The sequence below is a fragment of the Vigna umbellata genome, chromosome 5, assembly GCF_029865625.1.
Source record: "Vigna umbellata cultivar VRB3 chromosome 5, Vumbellata_1.0, whole genome shotgun sequence".
NCBI classification, from domain to species: domain Eukaryota; kingdom Viridiplantae; phylum Streptophyta; class Magnoliopsida; order Fabales; family Fabaceae; genus Vigna; species Vigna umbellata.
Window position 1 is genome coordinate 69,598,265 of NC_142169.1, and position 17,402 is coordinate 69,615,666.

Sequence of the window (17,402 nt, forward strand, 5' to 3'; positions counted from 1 at the left end):
TATATTAAAATAATATAATTATAAAAAAGAATAATTTTAGAAGGATTGTGAGAAAAAAATAAAAGAAAAAATATTGTGAGATAATTGCGTTTATTTTTAATTACTTTATTATTTGTCATGGTTAATTTTGTGTAGGGAGATTATATTTTACTTTTGAAAATGCTAACATAGTAACAATTTGAAAATGGAGATTACGCGTGATCCTCCAATTGCATGAAACCCAACCATTGTACATGTGATTCGCTGTCAAAAGTTTCTAAAATTACAATTTCACTACTCCTACTTCTACAAAATCACTTTTTTATTATTTCAAATATTATATATAAATATATAAAGGAAGACATAGATGTAATTTATTTCATTAACGTCATTCTTCTAACAATATTTAAATATATTTTTATCCTAACATTTCAACCTGTCGAATGGTATCAAAAGTTGTTCATTTGAGTTTAATAAATTTGTCACACGATTAGGTTTGCTCTAACTTAATACCAATCTTAGAAAAGAGATTAAGTTGGAAGGTATGTTTCCAAATCAAATAATTATATCTGTAACAATATATGTTTAAATATCTAACAATTATGTTTATAATAATATATGTTTAAATTTAATAATTGTATGCAGAAGTTCAATCTGTATCATATGACAGATATGTTTAACAATATATATTTTGAAAGTTTACTACTTTGGATGAAACAAAAAACTTCATTTTATCTTTTTAAAAAAGTATAAAAATTTTCTTCAGTGGAATGATGATTAATATATTTTTACTTGTTACTATTATTATTATAATTATTATTATCATTATCACTATTATTATTATTAAATCATAAATATTATGTTATTTATAGAATATTGAAATATAAGACACTATTATTACTATTATAAAATCATAAATATTATGTTATTAATAGAATATTGAAATATAAGAAGTGAATGTTAAAATATATTTGATAATAAGTTTATAAACATTAATAACTCTTTTAAAATATATTATTTTGTAATCAATAAAAAGATAGATATGTTCATTTTTGTTTTAAATTTAGTTTAATCTCGTCTATGAACTCTGATTTATAACTTTTTATTATTTAATTACTATTTAAAATGCTCATTTCAGCGTTCAAAAATTTGAGATTTAAATTATATTCATACGTTTTTGTATTAGAGTTAGAAAGTTTAATTATTGTTATCATGTATGTATGATTATCCAGTTTTCTTATATGATTTTTCATTCAGGAAAAGATTTTAAAAATATGATTATTTTTTTTAAGAAGCACTTTTTTACATCAATTTTAGTTAACAACTGATGTCTGAAATGGTGTTATGCTGTGAAGTACGAGTGTTTAAGAAAAAAAAAACACACTTGAATAGTATATAAGAAATGAAAACTCAAAAATTTATAATCTTAAAATTTTGTATTATATATGATATTAACTTTTGAACATATGAATTAGGAAAATAATTTAATAAGAAAAAACTAAAAAACAATATTAATTTCTATATTTAAAGGACCAAGCATAATATCCTTGAGTTTTTAGCTGTGAACTCTACAAAGAAAATATCAATCCCATGAATATTAAATTTTGTAACCACAAGCCGTTGAATATTCATCACGTATAACAAGTCAACTTGGCTAGTTGTTTGGTTAAAATAAACTCCCATATTTTCATAAGCATGTTTTTAACAAATATTTTAGATGTCAAAATCTGTATATAAATATGCATACAAATTTTTTTAAATATCAAATATATAAAAATTAAATTAGATATTAATTTATATACGTAAAAAAAAATAGGAGATCAAGATCTCCTCGTATACTTAAGCTCTTACATATTTTTATGAAATTCAATATTTCGATTGAAAATTTATGTGGGTCTAAATGTTAAGTAAGTAAAAATGTGAAAGTTTAATATTATATAAAAATAAAAATACATAAATTCATTGTACTAAAATTTTGGACTGAAAATAATATTAATTTTTTATGTAGTTTATACTTAACTTTTATTATTGTTGAGTTTTCATAAATAAAATAAATTTACAGTATATAAAAGCATGTAAATGTTACTTTGAAAATATGATTTGTAAGAATACAGTATACTTAAAATCCATTTTTTAATATAATATCAAAACTTCAGTCATAAATATCTAACATCAGTCTTATAAATTTACACACTTTTAAAATTTGTTGATTACATTATGATGTGAAGCATCATACCATTCATTTATAGTGAAATAAGTCTAACATCCTATATTTTATGCATAGTAGAATTAATTTAGAGAATAGGTGCACCTCTACCACATTATATATATATATATATATATATGTCGAAAGAGGAGTATATTAGCATAAGAAAGTGAGCAATACCATCTTTAATTATATAGTGCTTTATTAAAGGGCACTAAACCCAAACATTAATCCCTTTTAATATTGGTATTGAATAGGACAGTTTTGGAACTTATTGCAGTGATTGGGCAAAGACCACGTGATAGAGATTTTGTGCCCAATCAAGATATCTTGTTTCCTTAAACAATGAATGGACTCATTAATTGTTGTGTCTGTTCACACTCTTCCTTAATCTCTATTTAAGGAATGCCATTAAACTAATCCGTCCCTTAACCTCTCCAACTAAGGTTATAGCCAGGTGTCAATCATCAACAAATCATACCCATTATTAGTCAAACCGACTCAAACTCATGCCCCATTTAATTAACATATCTATTCATTCTAATAATCAAACTGTCCCTTTAAAATATACCCACTCTGAACTTTTTATTAATTAATTATTTGTCTCAGACAGACCCATAAACTAATACCAATTTCCCATTCCTTCTGCACTCACAAATACATCAACACACATCCATCAAACCTATAAGACAACTTATTTCTTGGAACAATAAATATTAATGCCACTGTTCATTTTATGTTTATGTTTATGATGAGTATTTGAGAGAGAATTTATATGGAAAATTTAACACTATGCAAATATTAGTTCAATTATACAATAAATTAATTAAAAACTTTAATATATTAATTTTTATATGAAAGACATTATCCGCTTTAAAGCTGGAATTTTGTTATGTTTTTTTTTAAAAAAAAACATTTTTTTAATGATGAAAAGAAAAAAATATGTAAATTATCTTAAACCGAGTAAATTATTGAATATGATAAAACTGTTTATTTTATTTAATATAAAACATGATAAAAAACCACGATAAAAAACACTTATTTTTATTTAATATAAAATTTAAATTTATACTTAATATTCTATAACTATTACAGTACGAGGATACCTACAGAAAGAGATTCATGAATCAGATAGTGTGCATCATCAACAGGCTGTAAAGTTATGTGGATTTTCATTTGTTTTTGGCTTTCACTCAACTTTATATTTTAAAATAGGTTAAATATTATTTTAAAATTCATCTTACAGTTTATGAATTAAAAACATATTTACTTCTCATCTTTTCTATCTTTCCTTTCAAATCTTTTACACCAATCTTATAGATCTCGAAATGAGGAAGTTGAACCTAAAATGTTTTATTTTTTACCATTAAGTCAACAAATTTTTCTTTTTCAGTGCATCATTGGATACTTCTGCAATATGTAATCGTAAGATTCATTGAGATAACATAAAATAATATAATTATTTCAATTTAGATCGACTCATCGTAAACTTTTTTTAATCAATATTTCCTACTACATCATCAAGATATTCAAACATTAATAATTACTCTACGCCATATTTAGATATTATTTAACCAATAGATTTGAATTCAGATAAGTTAAATATTTGAATGTCTACCAAAACTGAACATTAATACATTAAAAATTTAAGTGTGAATCTAAATTTTATATTGGATAAAAATAAAAAAGTAAAGCATTGTAAAAATAAAAATCCCATTAATCTATTATTTTAAGGTTTTGAGTAGAAAATGGTGTCAATTTTTATATAATTAAACTCAGATCTTATTAGAGTTTGTATCTTTTCTGTAAGACTCTTCTTAATATATCCAACTTAGATCTCATTGAGTTTTATTTATTTTCATTAATCAAATATTTATAGTTAAAATTATTATGGAATATAGAAATGAAACCTGAATCTTTAAAGTCCACAAAAAAAATGTTGTTTAAAACTATACTGGTGTTTCGTGTTCAGATAACACAAAGAATGGTAAATGAAAAAAAAAAGTAAAAGAGAAGAATTTAATAATAATATTAATATTACTATATATATATATATATATATATATATATATAATTATTTATATACGTTTAAATCTCTTTATTTTTATCTCAAAAAATTTTAAATTAAACGATTCAAACTTTATTTTCAAATTTAATTTATAATTGAAAGTGAACAAAGCTTTAACTCTTTATATTTATAGGAAGGACTATTTTTTTAAACATGGTTAAATAATAAATATTAAGAATTCTTTTAATAGAAAGCAATACAAAACGAAGGTGATTGTCTTTGTGTTTAAGTGGTTTCTCTGTAAAAAAATGATGCCTTTCACCTGCAATTTGTTGGTAGCGAGAGCATAAGCAGCGACTTATTCAAAGATTTCCCGAACCACGATGCTACCCAGCAAAGAGTCATACTTTTTCTTATGTTGTTGGTTAAGAACAATGTCATGAGTTTATGCCCAATTCATAGCTGTCGAAGGTAAACGTTTCAACTTTGGTATCATCACACCACTTTAAACGTTTCAACTTTCACAGATAACAACAAAATGAAAATTTCACATTAAAGTGATATTCTGAACTATACTTATATGTGAAATTTTTTTAGAAACTAAAATACAAAAAAAAAAGTTATATAAAAATACAATTGCATTTATAAATATACCTTGGTTCTTAATATCTAAAAATAATGCAAGAGATTTAAAATGAGACATTAAATATTCATTAATAAGTTTTTATATATAATCACATAAAATATTAACACTACTTTTTATTTTAAAATTTTAAAGTAATAAATTAATAGATTTTCAATCTTATATAACGTTTATTTTTTTAATTCTATTTAATATTCAAAATCTTAAAATAATAATGAATTAATAAATCTTTAATTTTATATAATATTTTATTTTTTCATTTTTTTATTTTTAATTTAATGTAAAACTTAGACACACTTAAAATTCTAATAAGTCCCGTATCATATCTAAAAAAAGAAATTATTATAAGTTTGCACATCATTAAATGAGAGTTTACATCAGTATTGACCCTGCCCAGATGAGTTTCTTTACCCTGAAATCTACTTAACAAATAAAACTTAATTGGGCATCTTGATTGCTCAGGGCTATGATTAATGACAGCTTTTAACTGTTCTTATTTTAACAATTGAGAGACAATTGTAAAACTCATGTTATATTTTTGAAATTGGACAAAACAAAAACATGTTAAACTTCTTAAATTCAATGTTTCATTGAAAAAGAAAAAAAGAAACAGCAAATGCAAGGTACACCATGGTGGCATCATAGGGAATGCTCAGATACGATAAAGAAAAAAAAAATTAAGTTTAAAGATAACGGTGAAAAGGCTTCACGCGAATATAAAGGTTGCATCATGAAAGCTAAAAGACGTAGTCACATCCAAGCATGACATTGGCATTGTGCAAGTTACTAAGTATTTCGATTGTTTCCAACGTTGGTTATCAAATTTTAAACCCGAATATTGTGTCGTCTCTTCCTACGAAGCACGTATGAATATCAGACAAATCATATAAAAAAAATATAAAAGAAATTACTGCATATATAATACATGAAAAGCCTTTGATTGATACCAAAAGTGACTGACTGGCACATGGGGAATGGAGGTTTTAGCACACTAACTCTTATCTTGTGCTATGCAATGGCAACCGTTTCATTCCTCCCTTCTACAAATACACTATCGTGTAGCTACCTCAAGTTCTGGGGAAATGATGCATGGCTGCAACTGCGAGGAGACGCAGAAGTTTCAGCTTCAGAAATCCAAGTCACATCTAACAGGGAAGGAAAGAACAACAGTTACAGTGCTGGACGTGTCACACCTGTTATAACGATGCATCTCTGGGATAAGAGTTCTGGGAAACTTGCAGACTTCACTACCCACTTTTCGTTCACTGTTTATTCAAATGAAATTCAGTTTGGAGATGGGTTTGCATTCTTTTTGGCGGATCCTGGGCTTCCCCTTTTGAATAACATCACGGAAGGTGGTGGTCTTGGCCTCGTGGATGGTGACAGAGTGTTGAACTCGACGCAACACTCATTTGTGGCAGTGGAGTTTGACACCTTCCAAAATCCATGGGACCCCGAAGACCCTCATGTAGGTATGAATTTCAACTCTATGAAGTCCAATGTAACTGCATCATGGTTAGCTATTATGTCACAAGATGTGGTTTACAATTGTAGCATTGAGTACAATTCCACCACTTTTTGTTTAACTGCTTCTTTCACTGGCTTGAATTACAAAAAATATGGTCGAATACAAAATAGCCTTTCGTACCATGTTGATTTGAGAAAGCACTTACCAGAGAGGGTCATGGTTGGCTTCTCCGCAGCTGCGGGATATTATTTTGAGGATCATATTCTGAAGTCATGGTCATTTAGTTCAGGCTTAGAAATAGAAATTGGTGATACTTCCGGTGATGATAATAAAGCAGTTGAGTGGGTAGGAATTGGGATAGGTTTGGTGGTTTTCTTAGGATTGGCTTGTTTTCTGATGTGGAGAAGGATAAAAGGGAAGGAAAAAGTGTTGGAAATTGATCTAAAAATGGACGATGAGTTCCAAAAGGGAATAGGACCCAAGAGGTTTCGATACAATGAACTGGAAAGTGCAACGAGTAAATTTTCAGAGTCGGAGAAGCTTGGACAAGGAGGCTTCGGTGGCGTGTATAAAGGTTTTCTGAAGGATTTAAACTCCTACGTTGCCATCAAGAGGGTATCGAGAGAATCAAAGCAGGGGGTAAAGGAATATGCTACTGAAGTCAAGATCATTAGCCAGTTGAGGCACAAGAATCTGGTGCAACTCCTTGGTTGGTGCCATAGAGAAAAAGATCTCCTTCTTGTCTATGAATTCATGCCAAACGGAAGCTTAGATTTCCATTTATATGGGAAGGGCTTCTTGACGTGGCCAGTGAGGTATAACATAGCTCTAGGCTTGGCTTCAGCGTTGCTATACCTGCAAGAAGAGTGGGAACAATGTGTTCTTCACAGGGACATAAAATCAAGCAACATAATGTTGGATTCAAGCTTCAACGCTAAGCTTGGTGATTTTGGTTTGGCTAGGTTGGTGGATCATGAAAAGGGGTCGCAAACAACGTTTATAGCTGGAACAAGGGGATACATTGCACCAGAATATGTGACTACAGGGAAAGCTTATAAGGAATCTGACATATACAGTTTTGGTGTTGTGTTATTGGAGATAGCTAGTGGAAGAAAAGCCATTGATCTAAAGGCACAGGATGGGAAGGTATCAATAGTAGAGTGGGTTTGGGAGATGTATGAATTGGGAGAGATATTGAAAGTTGCAGACCCAAAACTGTGTGGAGCGTTTGATGATGAACAGATGAAAAGGTTAGTGGGTATAGGTCTTTGGTGTGCTCATCCAAATTACAGATTCAGGCCTTCTGCCATGCAAGTCATTCAAATGCTTAAATTTGAAGCTGAATTGCCAACTCTGCCAGAGTGGCTACCTGTTCATAATTTCTATCCTTCAACAGTAAAAATAAATTTTTCATCGTCTTCAAACACTGTAACTATCCAGGAAATTTTGTAGAAGAAACTATTCATATGGAAGTTGCTCGCCATTTTACTTTGGAAAAACTTAAATGTTTTTGTCAATTTTTTTACTGAACGTTCTAACACAAATAGTATAATAGTTTTTATTTTAAAATACAAAATAATATTTTCAATTAGTTTGCTTTAAAAGCCAAAATATTTTATGTCATAACTTAGCTTTACAGGTTATGGATTCTTCCTATCTCGATCATTTCCGTCAGATGTGAGTCACCTAAATGAACCTTAGAAAGATAAAAACACTTTTCTATAATTAAATTATTCTTTTCGTTTTATGAAAAAATATTTAATATTTATATTTTTAAATTTCATTATTTTATTTAAGTTTTATTAAATATCATATGTTTGAATAAATAAAAAGACGCATATTATGAAAATGCTAAAAATAAATTACATGTTTATTTAAATATCACATAAGGCTAGCGTCGTTAATAAAATGAAAAATGTGAATATATATATATATATATATATATATATATACTTTATTAATTATAATTTTAAACATTTTAATGATTTAGTTTAGAGTTCAGTCTTGCTTAGTTTATTTCTTTTGTGTTAATATTAATTAATAAAATCTGAATGTGAAAAGAATCCTGGGTTTTGATCAAATTGTTTTTAATTAATTCGATTGCTTATAAAAGTAATCGTTTGAAAATCACTATGAGTCATTTATTTTACATCTTCATCCCCTCCGATCCTCACATTCGTGGATCCCTTACTCAACACACCACAGGTGACTCTCTTATTGACTCTTCTTCGCGAACTATTACAATTTACAAAACTATTTTGGAATTTTTTACAAAAGCTATTTCGGATATGGATTTGTTGTATAAGCAAGGTTACTACCATTGTTGAATTGAAGAAAAGGGTTAATATGTTCGTCTGTTGATGTATCGTTAAATGATTGAGTTAATTTAATTAATGAATTAGGTAATTCGTTGCCTTCTTATATCCGTTATTGTCAACTCAGCCTGTGAGTTTTGGTCTTAACACTTGCAAGCATGAAATAATTATGTCAAATACAGTTTTCGTGATTGAATATCGATGACTAGGGATTTTTCTTGCAACTACAAGCATATCAATTCATGGACATTTTTCCATTTCTATGGCATGTGGCATTCTCTATCTATCCCTGACATCTCTGATTTGTTAGAAGCTACATTTTATCGGCACATGAGGATAATAATAACCTGTAAATTCTTGCTGAACATTCCTGTGTTTTAGTTTCATGAAAAGTAAACTGATAGTTAATTGCGTTATGGTGGAGTAGAAAAAATATGAGTTCCAAAGGTGTTGATGAGCAGTGCCTGGGATGGGCGGCAAGAGATGCATCCGGAGTTCTATCACCTTACAAATTCAGTCGCAGGTATCTTCCTCTTAGATACCCCTTTATACAATGGGCTGCTGGAGTTTATGTTTTCTGTAAATGGTCATTTTTTTTTCATGGCAACCCTATTTCCAAAAGTAACTAGTTGCGATTCCATGTTGGGTGCCACATACTGATGTCAATTTGGTCATGTATGTATTTTTGTTATCATTTTTGTCTTATCTTGAGATAAAATTCGACTTTCTGACCTTTTTCTTATGATAATATGATTGTTAAGGAATCTTGGGAACGAAGATGTTCATATTAAAATTACACACTGTGGTGTTTGCTACGCTGATGTAATTTGGACAAGGAATAAACATGGTGACTCAAAGTATCCTGTTGTGCCTGGGTATGCACGCTTTTTTTTTTCGTGTGTATGGATGAGTCGTTGAGAATCCAATGTACTTTATCTAATCTGCTTATGTTTTTTTTTCGTATCAGTCATGAAATTGCTGGGATTGTGACAAAGGTTGGCCCTGATGTCCACCGTTTCAATGTTGGTGACCATGTTGGAGTGGGGACTTATGTCAACTCGTGTAGGGATTGTGAGTATTGTAACGAAAAAAAAGAAGTTCTTTGTACCAAGGGATCAGTCTTCACTTTTAATGGTGTTGATTTTGATGGTACAATAACAAAAGGAGGATACTCAAGTTATATAGTAGTCCATGAGAGGTAAACTTAACAGATGGCTAGATCCTAATTGTGAGTTTTACAATGTCTTCTGCTCTGAATTTTATCATAAGCTCTGAATGTACCCTTGATTTTATACTTACTACAGATATAGTTCTGCTTCATGTCATATTTAGTGTTGCTTCTGCAGGTACTGCTTCACGATACCAAAAGGCTATCCATTGGCTTCAGCAGCTCCTTTGCTTTGTGCTGGAGTTACTGTTTATTCTCCGATGGTGCGCCACAAGATGAATCAACCTGGAAAATCTCTTGGGGTGATTGGTCTTGGTGGCCTTGGTCATATGGCAGTGAAATTCGGAAAGGCATTTGGTTTGAGTGTAACAGTTTTTAGCACTAGTTTGTCCAAGAAAGAAGAGGCACTGACCTTGCTTGGTGCAGACAAATTCGTTGTTTCATCTAATCAAGAGGAAATGAAGGTAAGCGTAACATGAAGCATCTACTCATAACATTTTCATCAGATCATGAACAAAACACCGATATTGACAGACCCTCGTACTTCTTTGTCGTCAAAATTGGTGGTGATTCCTATATAGGCGTTGGCTAAATCGCTGGACTTTATAATCGACACAGCATCTGGTGATCACCCATTTGATCCTTACATGTCACTTTTGAAGCCATATGGTGTTTTTGTCCTAGTTGGTTTCCCTAGTGAAATCAAATTCAGCCCTGCAAGCCTTAATATAGGTATGTTTGTTTTGAGTCATAGTTTTGTAGGAATTATCAGTTATTCAATTCGGGGAATTCAATTTATTGATGCAGTGGAACTGCATATAAATATGCATCTTCTGTTTGACAGGATCAAAGACTTTCGCCGGAAGCGTTACAGGTGGTACAAAAGATATACAAGAGATGATTGACTTCTGTGCTGCAAACGATATTCACCCAAGGATAGAGGTGATTCCAATCGAATATGTCAATGAAGCTCTTGAGAGGCTCGTAAATAGAGACATCAAATACCGGTTTGTAATAGATATTGAGAACTCCCTAAAAGAAAATTAAGTTGCTTGCAAAACCAGACATGATTGGAGTTTATCATGTTAAAAAGGTAATGATGCTTAGTGGTCATATTTACTTCCATAGACATGGTTCCAATGGAGCGTTCAGTTTAAATAAAATGTTGAATTTTCTTTAACTGTTTTGTGTAACTGATATGATATGATTATTAGAAGATTTTTGGTCATGGAAATTAATATTGTGTTATTTTAATTTTAATAGTCTGTGCTCAGAAATTGTAAAGAGTGTTTTTCTTAATATGAATTGATCTGTATAATAAGATTATTGCCTCATTGTTCCGACCTCAAGCTACTAATCTACCAAAATAACATTGTTAGGGCGCTTTGGAGTAAAGCGGACTTCGATAATCCTGATATAGTGCGTCCTGAAAAGATACATATAAATCGTCATTAACTTCTATTCTAAATCATTGTAGAACTATTTTCAACGTAAAACTATATTCAAAATTGCGTTCCATTATTATTTTTTACCACGACCTCAATTATTTCACAATCCTCATCCAGTAGCCACAAATTTAAAATCTCCACATATAATATCGATCAAAATATTTTTCTTGGAAGCGAACACCTTTAATTTTCATATATTTATTGTTCATTTTGAATGAGTTACATGTTTGCTCCTAATAAATTATTTTAAATTTTTTCATATATTTGACGATCAATTTAAAACACTAATTAATCAATCAATATGGTTGATATTATTAAGTTTGGTCGTGGGTGTAAAACAAAATCGATTTTGCTAGACTCTGCACATTGTAATAACTTAATTGTCAACTCATCTTTCCTCACACTTTTGTTCAAATGCATGATGAAAATGCTAACATGTGTTCACCCAAATTTCATCTCCTACACACCGTGAGTTTTTGGTGTTGGTACTTTGCAAGATATCACCTGCAGCTTTAATCGTTTTTTATTACCGACTGGGGCAACAATTGTACAGAAATTACAAGCTCCATTAAACATTTTAACCAATGAAATCAATGTCTCATTCTCTGACGCTATGATACGGTATCCAGATGTCCTTTTTCTTGTGCCTGGGTAATATACAAGATTGGCTCGTGGTACACTTGACCCTTTACTATTATTTGGGAGGATGATGAAATATTTAACAAATCTGGCTTCAATGCTTCAAGGTCTGTAATTTGGCCTGTTCAGGCTAGATCAAACTCTACTAAAAAAACAGGATTTCAAGATCTCACTACAACAGCAATAGCTTTAACGGAAAGAGCTAGTTTAAGCTTGATTCCGATCAATAAAAAATTCCTTTTCTGCTGCTAAATCTAACCATTTGTTGACATTTTGCATTATGAAAAGAAACAGGTAAAGAATGCATAGAAATAAAAGCCGAGAATTCAGTAACAGCAATCTCAGGTGCAAAATCACAACCGTGTCACAGAGCGGAGCTGGCCATTCAGTCCCATAACCTGAACACCCTCCCCCCAACTTACAATTACAGAAAACGATACGAGTTCACAATAATCAAATCACCTGTCAACCATGTCACTAGAAGATAAACGTATGTCAAAATAAACACCCTTTTGAAGAATGACAACACAATTTATAACAAACATATAACTAAATGAAAATTAATTTTTAAAAATTGAACAGAAGAGGACAGATAAATCCCAATAAAATTGATGACAAAATACATGAAGCTTGGTAACTTCTAACTTAGAAGAAGAAACACATGAAGCTTCATTTGATTAATAATGATTAATACAAATCAAATCTCAAAATTTCCAACAAAAAAAGTACACTACGACCTCTCAAAACTTTCCAGTATTCTAAATCCTCCTTAGGCATGCTGGTAATGGTGCAACTTATACAATAAAACTTTGCCTGAAGCGTTTCCCACAGCCATGAAACCACCACCTGGACTAAAATCAATACAGCGAGGATAATACAGGCTCCTATTAGGAGGTGGCCAGTTGGAAAACACAGTATAGGATGGGATATGTATTAATTTTAAGCTGCTCTTCTTCATGCCAGAACAGATTGCTAATATTTGAGAGTCATGATTAAATCTCATAAAATCCACTCTCGTAGTCAAATTCTCTATGGCCTTGATAGGCTTTTTCTTGCCCCCAAGAAATTCCTCTCTGTTGTAAATATTCACAATTCCACTGTCTGAACCGGTTGCAAAATGAGTCCCACTTGGGGAAGTACATAGTGCTGTGCCGTTTATGCAACCTTCATCTACACCTTTATGCATGCAAGTTCTCGTTCTCAGATCCCAGTGGTAAACATGGCCATCACCGCCACAGCTTAACAACTGCTGTCCATTCTCAGCAAAAGCTAATGAACGGACTGTTCCATTCATCTTTAGTGTACCAACTAATTGCTTTGTTTTCGTTGAAACCAATAATATATAACCTTCATTACCTATAAATGCTATCAATTGAGAATCAGGAGATACTTCAAAATCCTCTATACTCTTCTCCTCCCTACCAACCAGAGGACCTATTTTATCAACTCTAGCTTTAACTAAATCAAAACTATAAAAAAAATTTCTTCTTCCGGATACAATAACCTGAGACCCATCAGGCAAGAAAGACGCTTTTCGAATGGGGCAATCTTCAAGGAAGATGCTCTGAATTTTAGTATTCCGCTTGCCATCAATTTGAAAGAATCTAAGCTTCCGATCCAATCCAGCGGCGAGAAAAAGCTGCCCATTCTGATGGAATTGAACTGAATTTATGGGCCCATTAGAAGGATCCTGTATATTTGCATCCACAAGTCTGGAGTATTCAAGATGTCCGGACAACAATTTTGCACCACTCTTCACAACCAGGTCTTCATTTGTCTTGAGAACGCCATCCAAATCCTCAAAACCTCGGCTCACGATAGCTTCGTTTTCATCATCAGTCGACTCATCATCGGAACCTCTATCCGTTTTAGAATCAACCCGTGCCCATTCTGTTCCTGGGTTGAGCTTAACATGCTGAGCCCTCAATCTTGACACATACTCTGAACCCGAGATCAAATCCTCGCCCTCTTCCTTCCTCAACTTCCTCAATCTGAAAACCTTGGCTATGTTCACAGTGGCATTTTCTTCTTCGTCATCCACCCACACAGGTTTCCTTTGTAAAGCACGTTCATCATCATGTCCACGATCTCCCTCGGACAAGTCAGCATCTTCTTTTTGGTAAACTGAGAGAACAGTATCCGCAGACCGGTCAGTGAAGAACAAACCCGAAACCTTTTCAGCAGCCTTCCCGGGCTCCACTTCTTCGTCTTCCTTTCCAAACTCAACAGGGGAATAGAGAGAACCAAACAAAAAACTCTCAAGTTTCTTCATTTCTTTCACTTCTTCTCCCTCGAATTCTTTCTTCCTCTTCCTCACTTTCAGAGTATCATTATTCTTGACATCATCTTCAACCTCCCTCTTGCTCTTAATAACCTCGTTTTTAGTGCGAACATGTTGGGATATCAAACTCATCTTCCACAACCCAACCTGCAAGGTAAATAAAGTTCAACCAATTTGCCATTTAAGAACTACAACAATCATAAAATTGAATACGAAACAAAAGAGCAGAATCAGCGAGACAGCAAATAAGAAATTCATATGAAACAAAAAACTATTAAAAGTTACGATGGCTAAAATCAAACGCATAAAGGGATACGAGGAAAATTAAATCAACTAAATGAACGCCGACAAAAGAGCGTGAATACCTCGTTAACGGACACTTTTGGAATTGAACGCGACGGTGGTTGCAGAGTGAGCCTCACGACGGAAGCGTTTTTAGGTTTTAGCTCAGAGAAAAAGCTGCAGCAAGGGTTTTAGCAACTGGATTGGGCCTTTCTCTTCTAACGGGCCGTGCCAGTTTTTACTTCATACAGAGTGGGAATGTCTCCTTGCACCCCCACCCCGAAAATACAAAATAACTAAATCGTCCTTAAATACTTTTTAAACTTTGTTGCATAGTGCTGTCAAAATGGGTTGTGATCCGCGGGCCAATTCGAATCACCATGAGTTTGAGCCGGGTTGGGTTTGAAAAAAATATAATTTTTTTTTATGTTAGTTAGTTTTTCACCCAGCTTACTTAAAACTCGGCTCACCGGGTTGAACCTGTGGTTAGTCCCGTCTCACCAACCCATTTTACTTTAATTTAATTATTTATTGTTTTGTGTTTCAACATTATTAGTTAGCATTTTTTTTATTATATTGTAAATGGTGATAAAAAAGAAGATGTTTGAGAAAAATATTATAGATTTATCTATGTTTAAACCCTTTAGTTGATCCTATTTATATGGGTTTTTCCCAGTTTGATTCCGACTTATTAGAATCCCCAATTGAGTCCTTAAAAATGCTAATTTGAGTCAATTGAGGCCCTGCCGTTAAATTTAGTTAACGGGGATTAAGTTTTTGCACAAATGGGAGGGTGATGTGTCAATTTTTGAACACGTGGCATGGTGAGAATTGAAACGTGGAATTTGGCAACTTGTGAAATTATAATAATATGAATTTCTGAAAAACAAATTGTAGAACTGAAACTAAAGTTTTTAGAGAGGCCAAAAACATTTTTTTTCTCAACTTAAAAAAAATCAATTCTAATCTAAATGTTCTCTTCGTCCCCAATTCTTCATCTTCTTCAAACAACAATTTTTGGCTCACGACCAACTACATACACCGCAAGCTTCCATCTTTCAGCAATGAACCTCACTACATCTCTTTTTTCCTTTATCATAAGAGAGAAAATATGGATTTTTTGACCTAGTGTATTTCCCCTGTTCTTGTCAAGAACCAAAACCTTGCATCTCTCCTCAACAGATAAAACCCATTTAGGATCACGTCTCAACATGTCAGAAAGCAATTCAAAAGCAACAGGATTGTCACCAAAATGGAGAGAATCCAGATTTGGAGCAGTTATCTCAAAGGCATCTGCAAGTACCCGTTTACGTTCTAACTTAGCACAGTCATCATACACATCAGTTTTCTTAGTCCAAGAGAAACTTTCTTGCCATTTGCAGCAACAGGTTGAAGCAACACAGACAAATTTTGGATAATGGAAGCTTCGTGTACAACATCGACATTATAATTAACAGAGCTTCTGAAAAGGGATTTAGGGTTCAATAAAACTGAATTTGGGATTAAAAATCTAAGAGGAATTTGGGATTAAAAATCTAAGAGGAATTTGGGATTTAAAGTATTGGGATTCAATTTGGGATTCAATTTGGAAGATGAGCGAAGTCGCAATTTAGGGTTTCTGGTGCGAAGAGATTTGGGGCTTTCTGTGTTTCAGGTTTTGCAGGTTGCGAGGAAGTGTTTCGCGATAAAGGAGATGAAGCAAGGAGTTTCGTTTCGCGGTGATGCTCATGGTGATGCTGTGATTTTGGAGCTTTTTGTGCTATAAGTTTCGAGATTTCACGGTGGCTCTGACGAAACTCGTGATGGCTTCTTCTTACGGTGGCGTGAGGGTTTGCGTTGGTGGAGGGAGACGAGCATCGCTGGCACTACGAAGGAGGTGATGGAGCGTGATGAACTCTAGTGACTATATGAAAAATTGGAAAAAACAATCAAACAGGTTCAAAAGCACATTACTCTGACATCAACATGTCATGTTTCAAAAAAGTACACATCAACCTCCCACCTGTACAAAAACTTAACCTCGTTAACTAAATTTAACGGTAAGGGCTCAATTGACTCAAATTAGCACTTTTAAGGACTCAATTGGGGATTCTAATAAGTCGGAGATCAAACTGGAAAAAACTCACATAAATAGGGACAACTAAAGGGTTTAAACCATTTATCTATTCAAGACGTTAATATTGTAAATGGACAAGTGATATAAAAATTATTAAAGTTAAAAACTTATTTGTTCGTCCTTTTATACATGTTTTTTTTATTACGCTTGGATTGTATGATTTTTTTTTTATTCTTTAGAGTTTAATATCATTTTAGTGTGACGTTTATTTAAATTTGAATTAAAAAAATTGTAATTTCTTATTATATAAAAGACTTATAATTAAATAAGTGAGTAAGGGAATCTGTTTAACCCATCAATCCATAGTGGGTCGGATTGGGTTTAAATTTTTTAACTTTGCTCACTAAATGATCAATCCTTGGTGGACTGGACCAGGTCGAATCAGATTACCTATTTTGACAATTTAAGATAAATTTTCATTTGAAGAAATACCTTTGTATATCACCTATTACAATATAAGAAATACCTTTCTATATCACCTATATAAGGAAAATATACTAACAAATTTGTTTTATTACTTATTTTATTTTGTTGATGAATATTTTAAAGGCTAACTTTTTAAATAGAATTTTGTTGATTCTATCTAAAAGTTAATTATAAACTTAAAAATATTTATTATTTTTTTTTCAGTCTCTAATTTTATTTTTAACAAACACACAACCAACGTCATCAACCTTAAAACTAGTTCTATTTAAAATAAAATAAAATTATCATTAGAAAATAAGTTTTCTAAGACTATATTAAAAGTCAATCTACCTCGTAAAAAATTTATATTTTTCAAGAAAATAATTCAAAAGATTTTTAACATGTTTTTAAAAGAGCATTTTATAATAATTTTAACACTCTTTT

At 31.8% G+C, this 17,402-nt stretch overlaps 2 protein-coding genes and 1 pseudogene across 2 annotated transcripts; 2 read left to right on the forward strand and 1 right to left on the reverse strand.

Moving 5' to 3' along the window:
• Window positions 1-5,794: 5,794 nt before the first annotated feature.
• Window positions 5,795-7,756, forward strand: LOC124831149 (L-type lectin-domain containing receptor kinase IX.1 pseudogene; annotated as a pseudogene).
• Window positions 7,757-8,400: 644 nt separating this feature from the next.
• On the forward strand, window positions 8,401-11,025 carry CAD1 (cinnamyl-alcohol dehydrogenase). Its single transcript, XM_047305029.2, has 7 exons — window positions 8,401-8,509; window positions 9,047-9,142; window positions 9,381-9,494; window positions 9,587-9,817; window positions 9,966-10,251; window positions 10,369-10,519; window positions 10,632-11,025. The coding sequence occupies exons 2-7, from the start codon at window positions 9,054-9,056 to the stop codon at window positions 10,832-10,834; spliced, it is 1,074 nt and encodes a 357-aa protein (XP_047160985.1). The 5' UTR covers window positions 8,401-8,509; window positions 9,047-9,053; the 3' UTR covers window positions 10,835-11,025.
• Window positions 11,026-12,424: 1,399 nt separating this feature from the next.
• On the reverse strand, window positions 12,425-14,646 carry LOC124831128 (Transducin/WD40 repeat-like superfamily protein). The gene is made up of 2 exons (XM_047305030.2): window positions 14,521-14,646; window positions 12,425-14,302 (listed from the first exon to the last, which is right to left on the reverse strand). Exon 2 carries the CDS (start codon window positions 14,285-14,287, stop codon window positions 12,644-12,646), a length of 1,644 nt encoding a protein of 547 aa, XP_047160986.1. The 5' UTR covers window positions 14,288-14,302; window positions 14,521-14,646; the 3' UTR covers window positions 12,425-12,643.
• Between the last annotated feature and the right edge of the window lie 2,756 nt (window positions 14,647-17,402).

Bases quoted from the DNA above. Each gene is read 5' to 3' on its own strand.
- CAD1 (XM_047305029.2), top strand. From the start codon at position 9,054: ATGAGTTCCAAAGGTGTTGATGAGCAGTGCCTGGGATGGGCGGCAAGA. The intron at 10,252-10,368 runs GTAAGCGTAACA...ATTCCTATATAG, and splicing joins CTAATCAAGAGGAAATGAAG to GCGTTGGCTAAATCGCTGGA. The intron at 10,520-10,631 runs GTATGTTTGTTT...TCTGTTTGACAG, and splicing joins CCCTGCAAGCCTTAATATAG to GATCAAAGACTTTCGCCGGA.
- LOC124831128 (XM_047305030.2), bottom strand. From the start codon at position 14,287: ATGAGTTTGATATCCCAACATGTTCGCACTAAAAACGAGGTTATTAAG.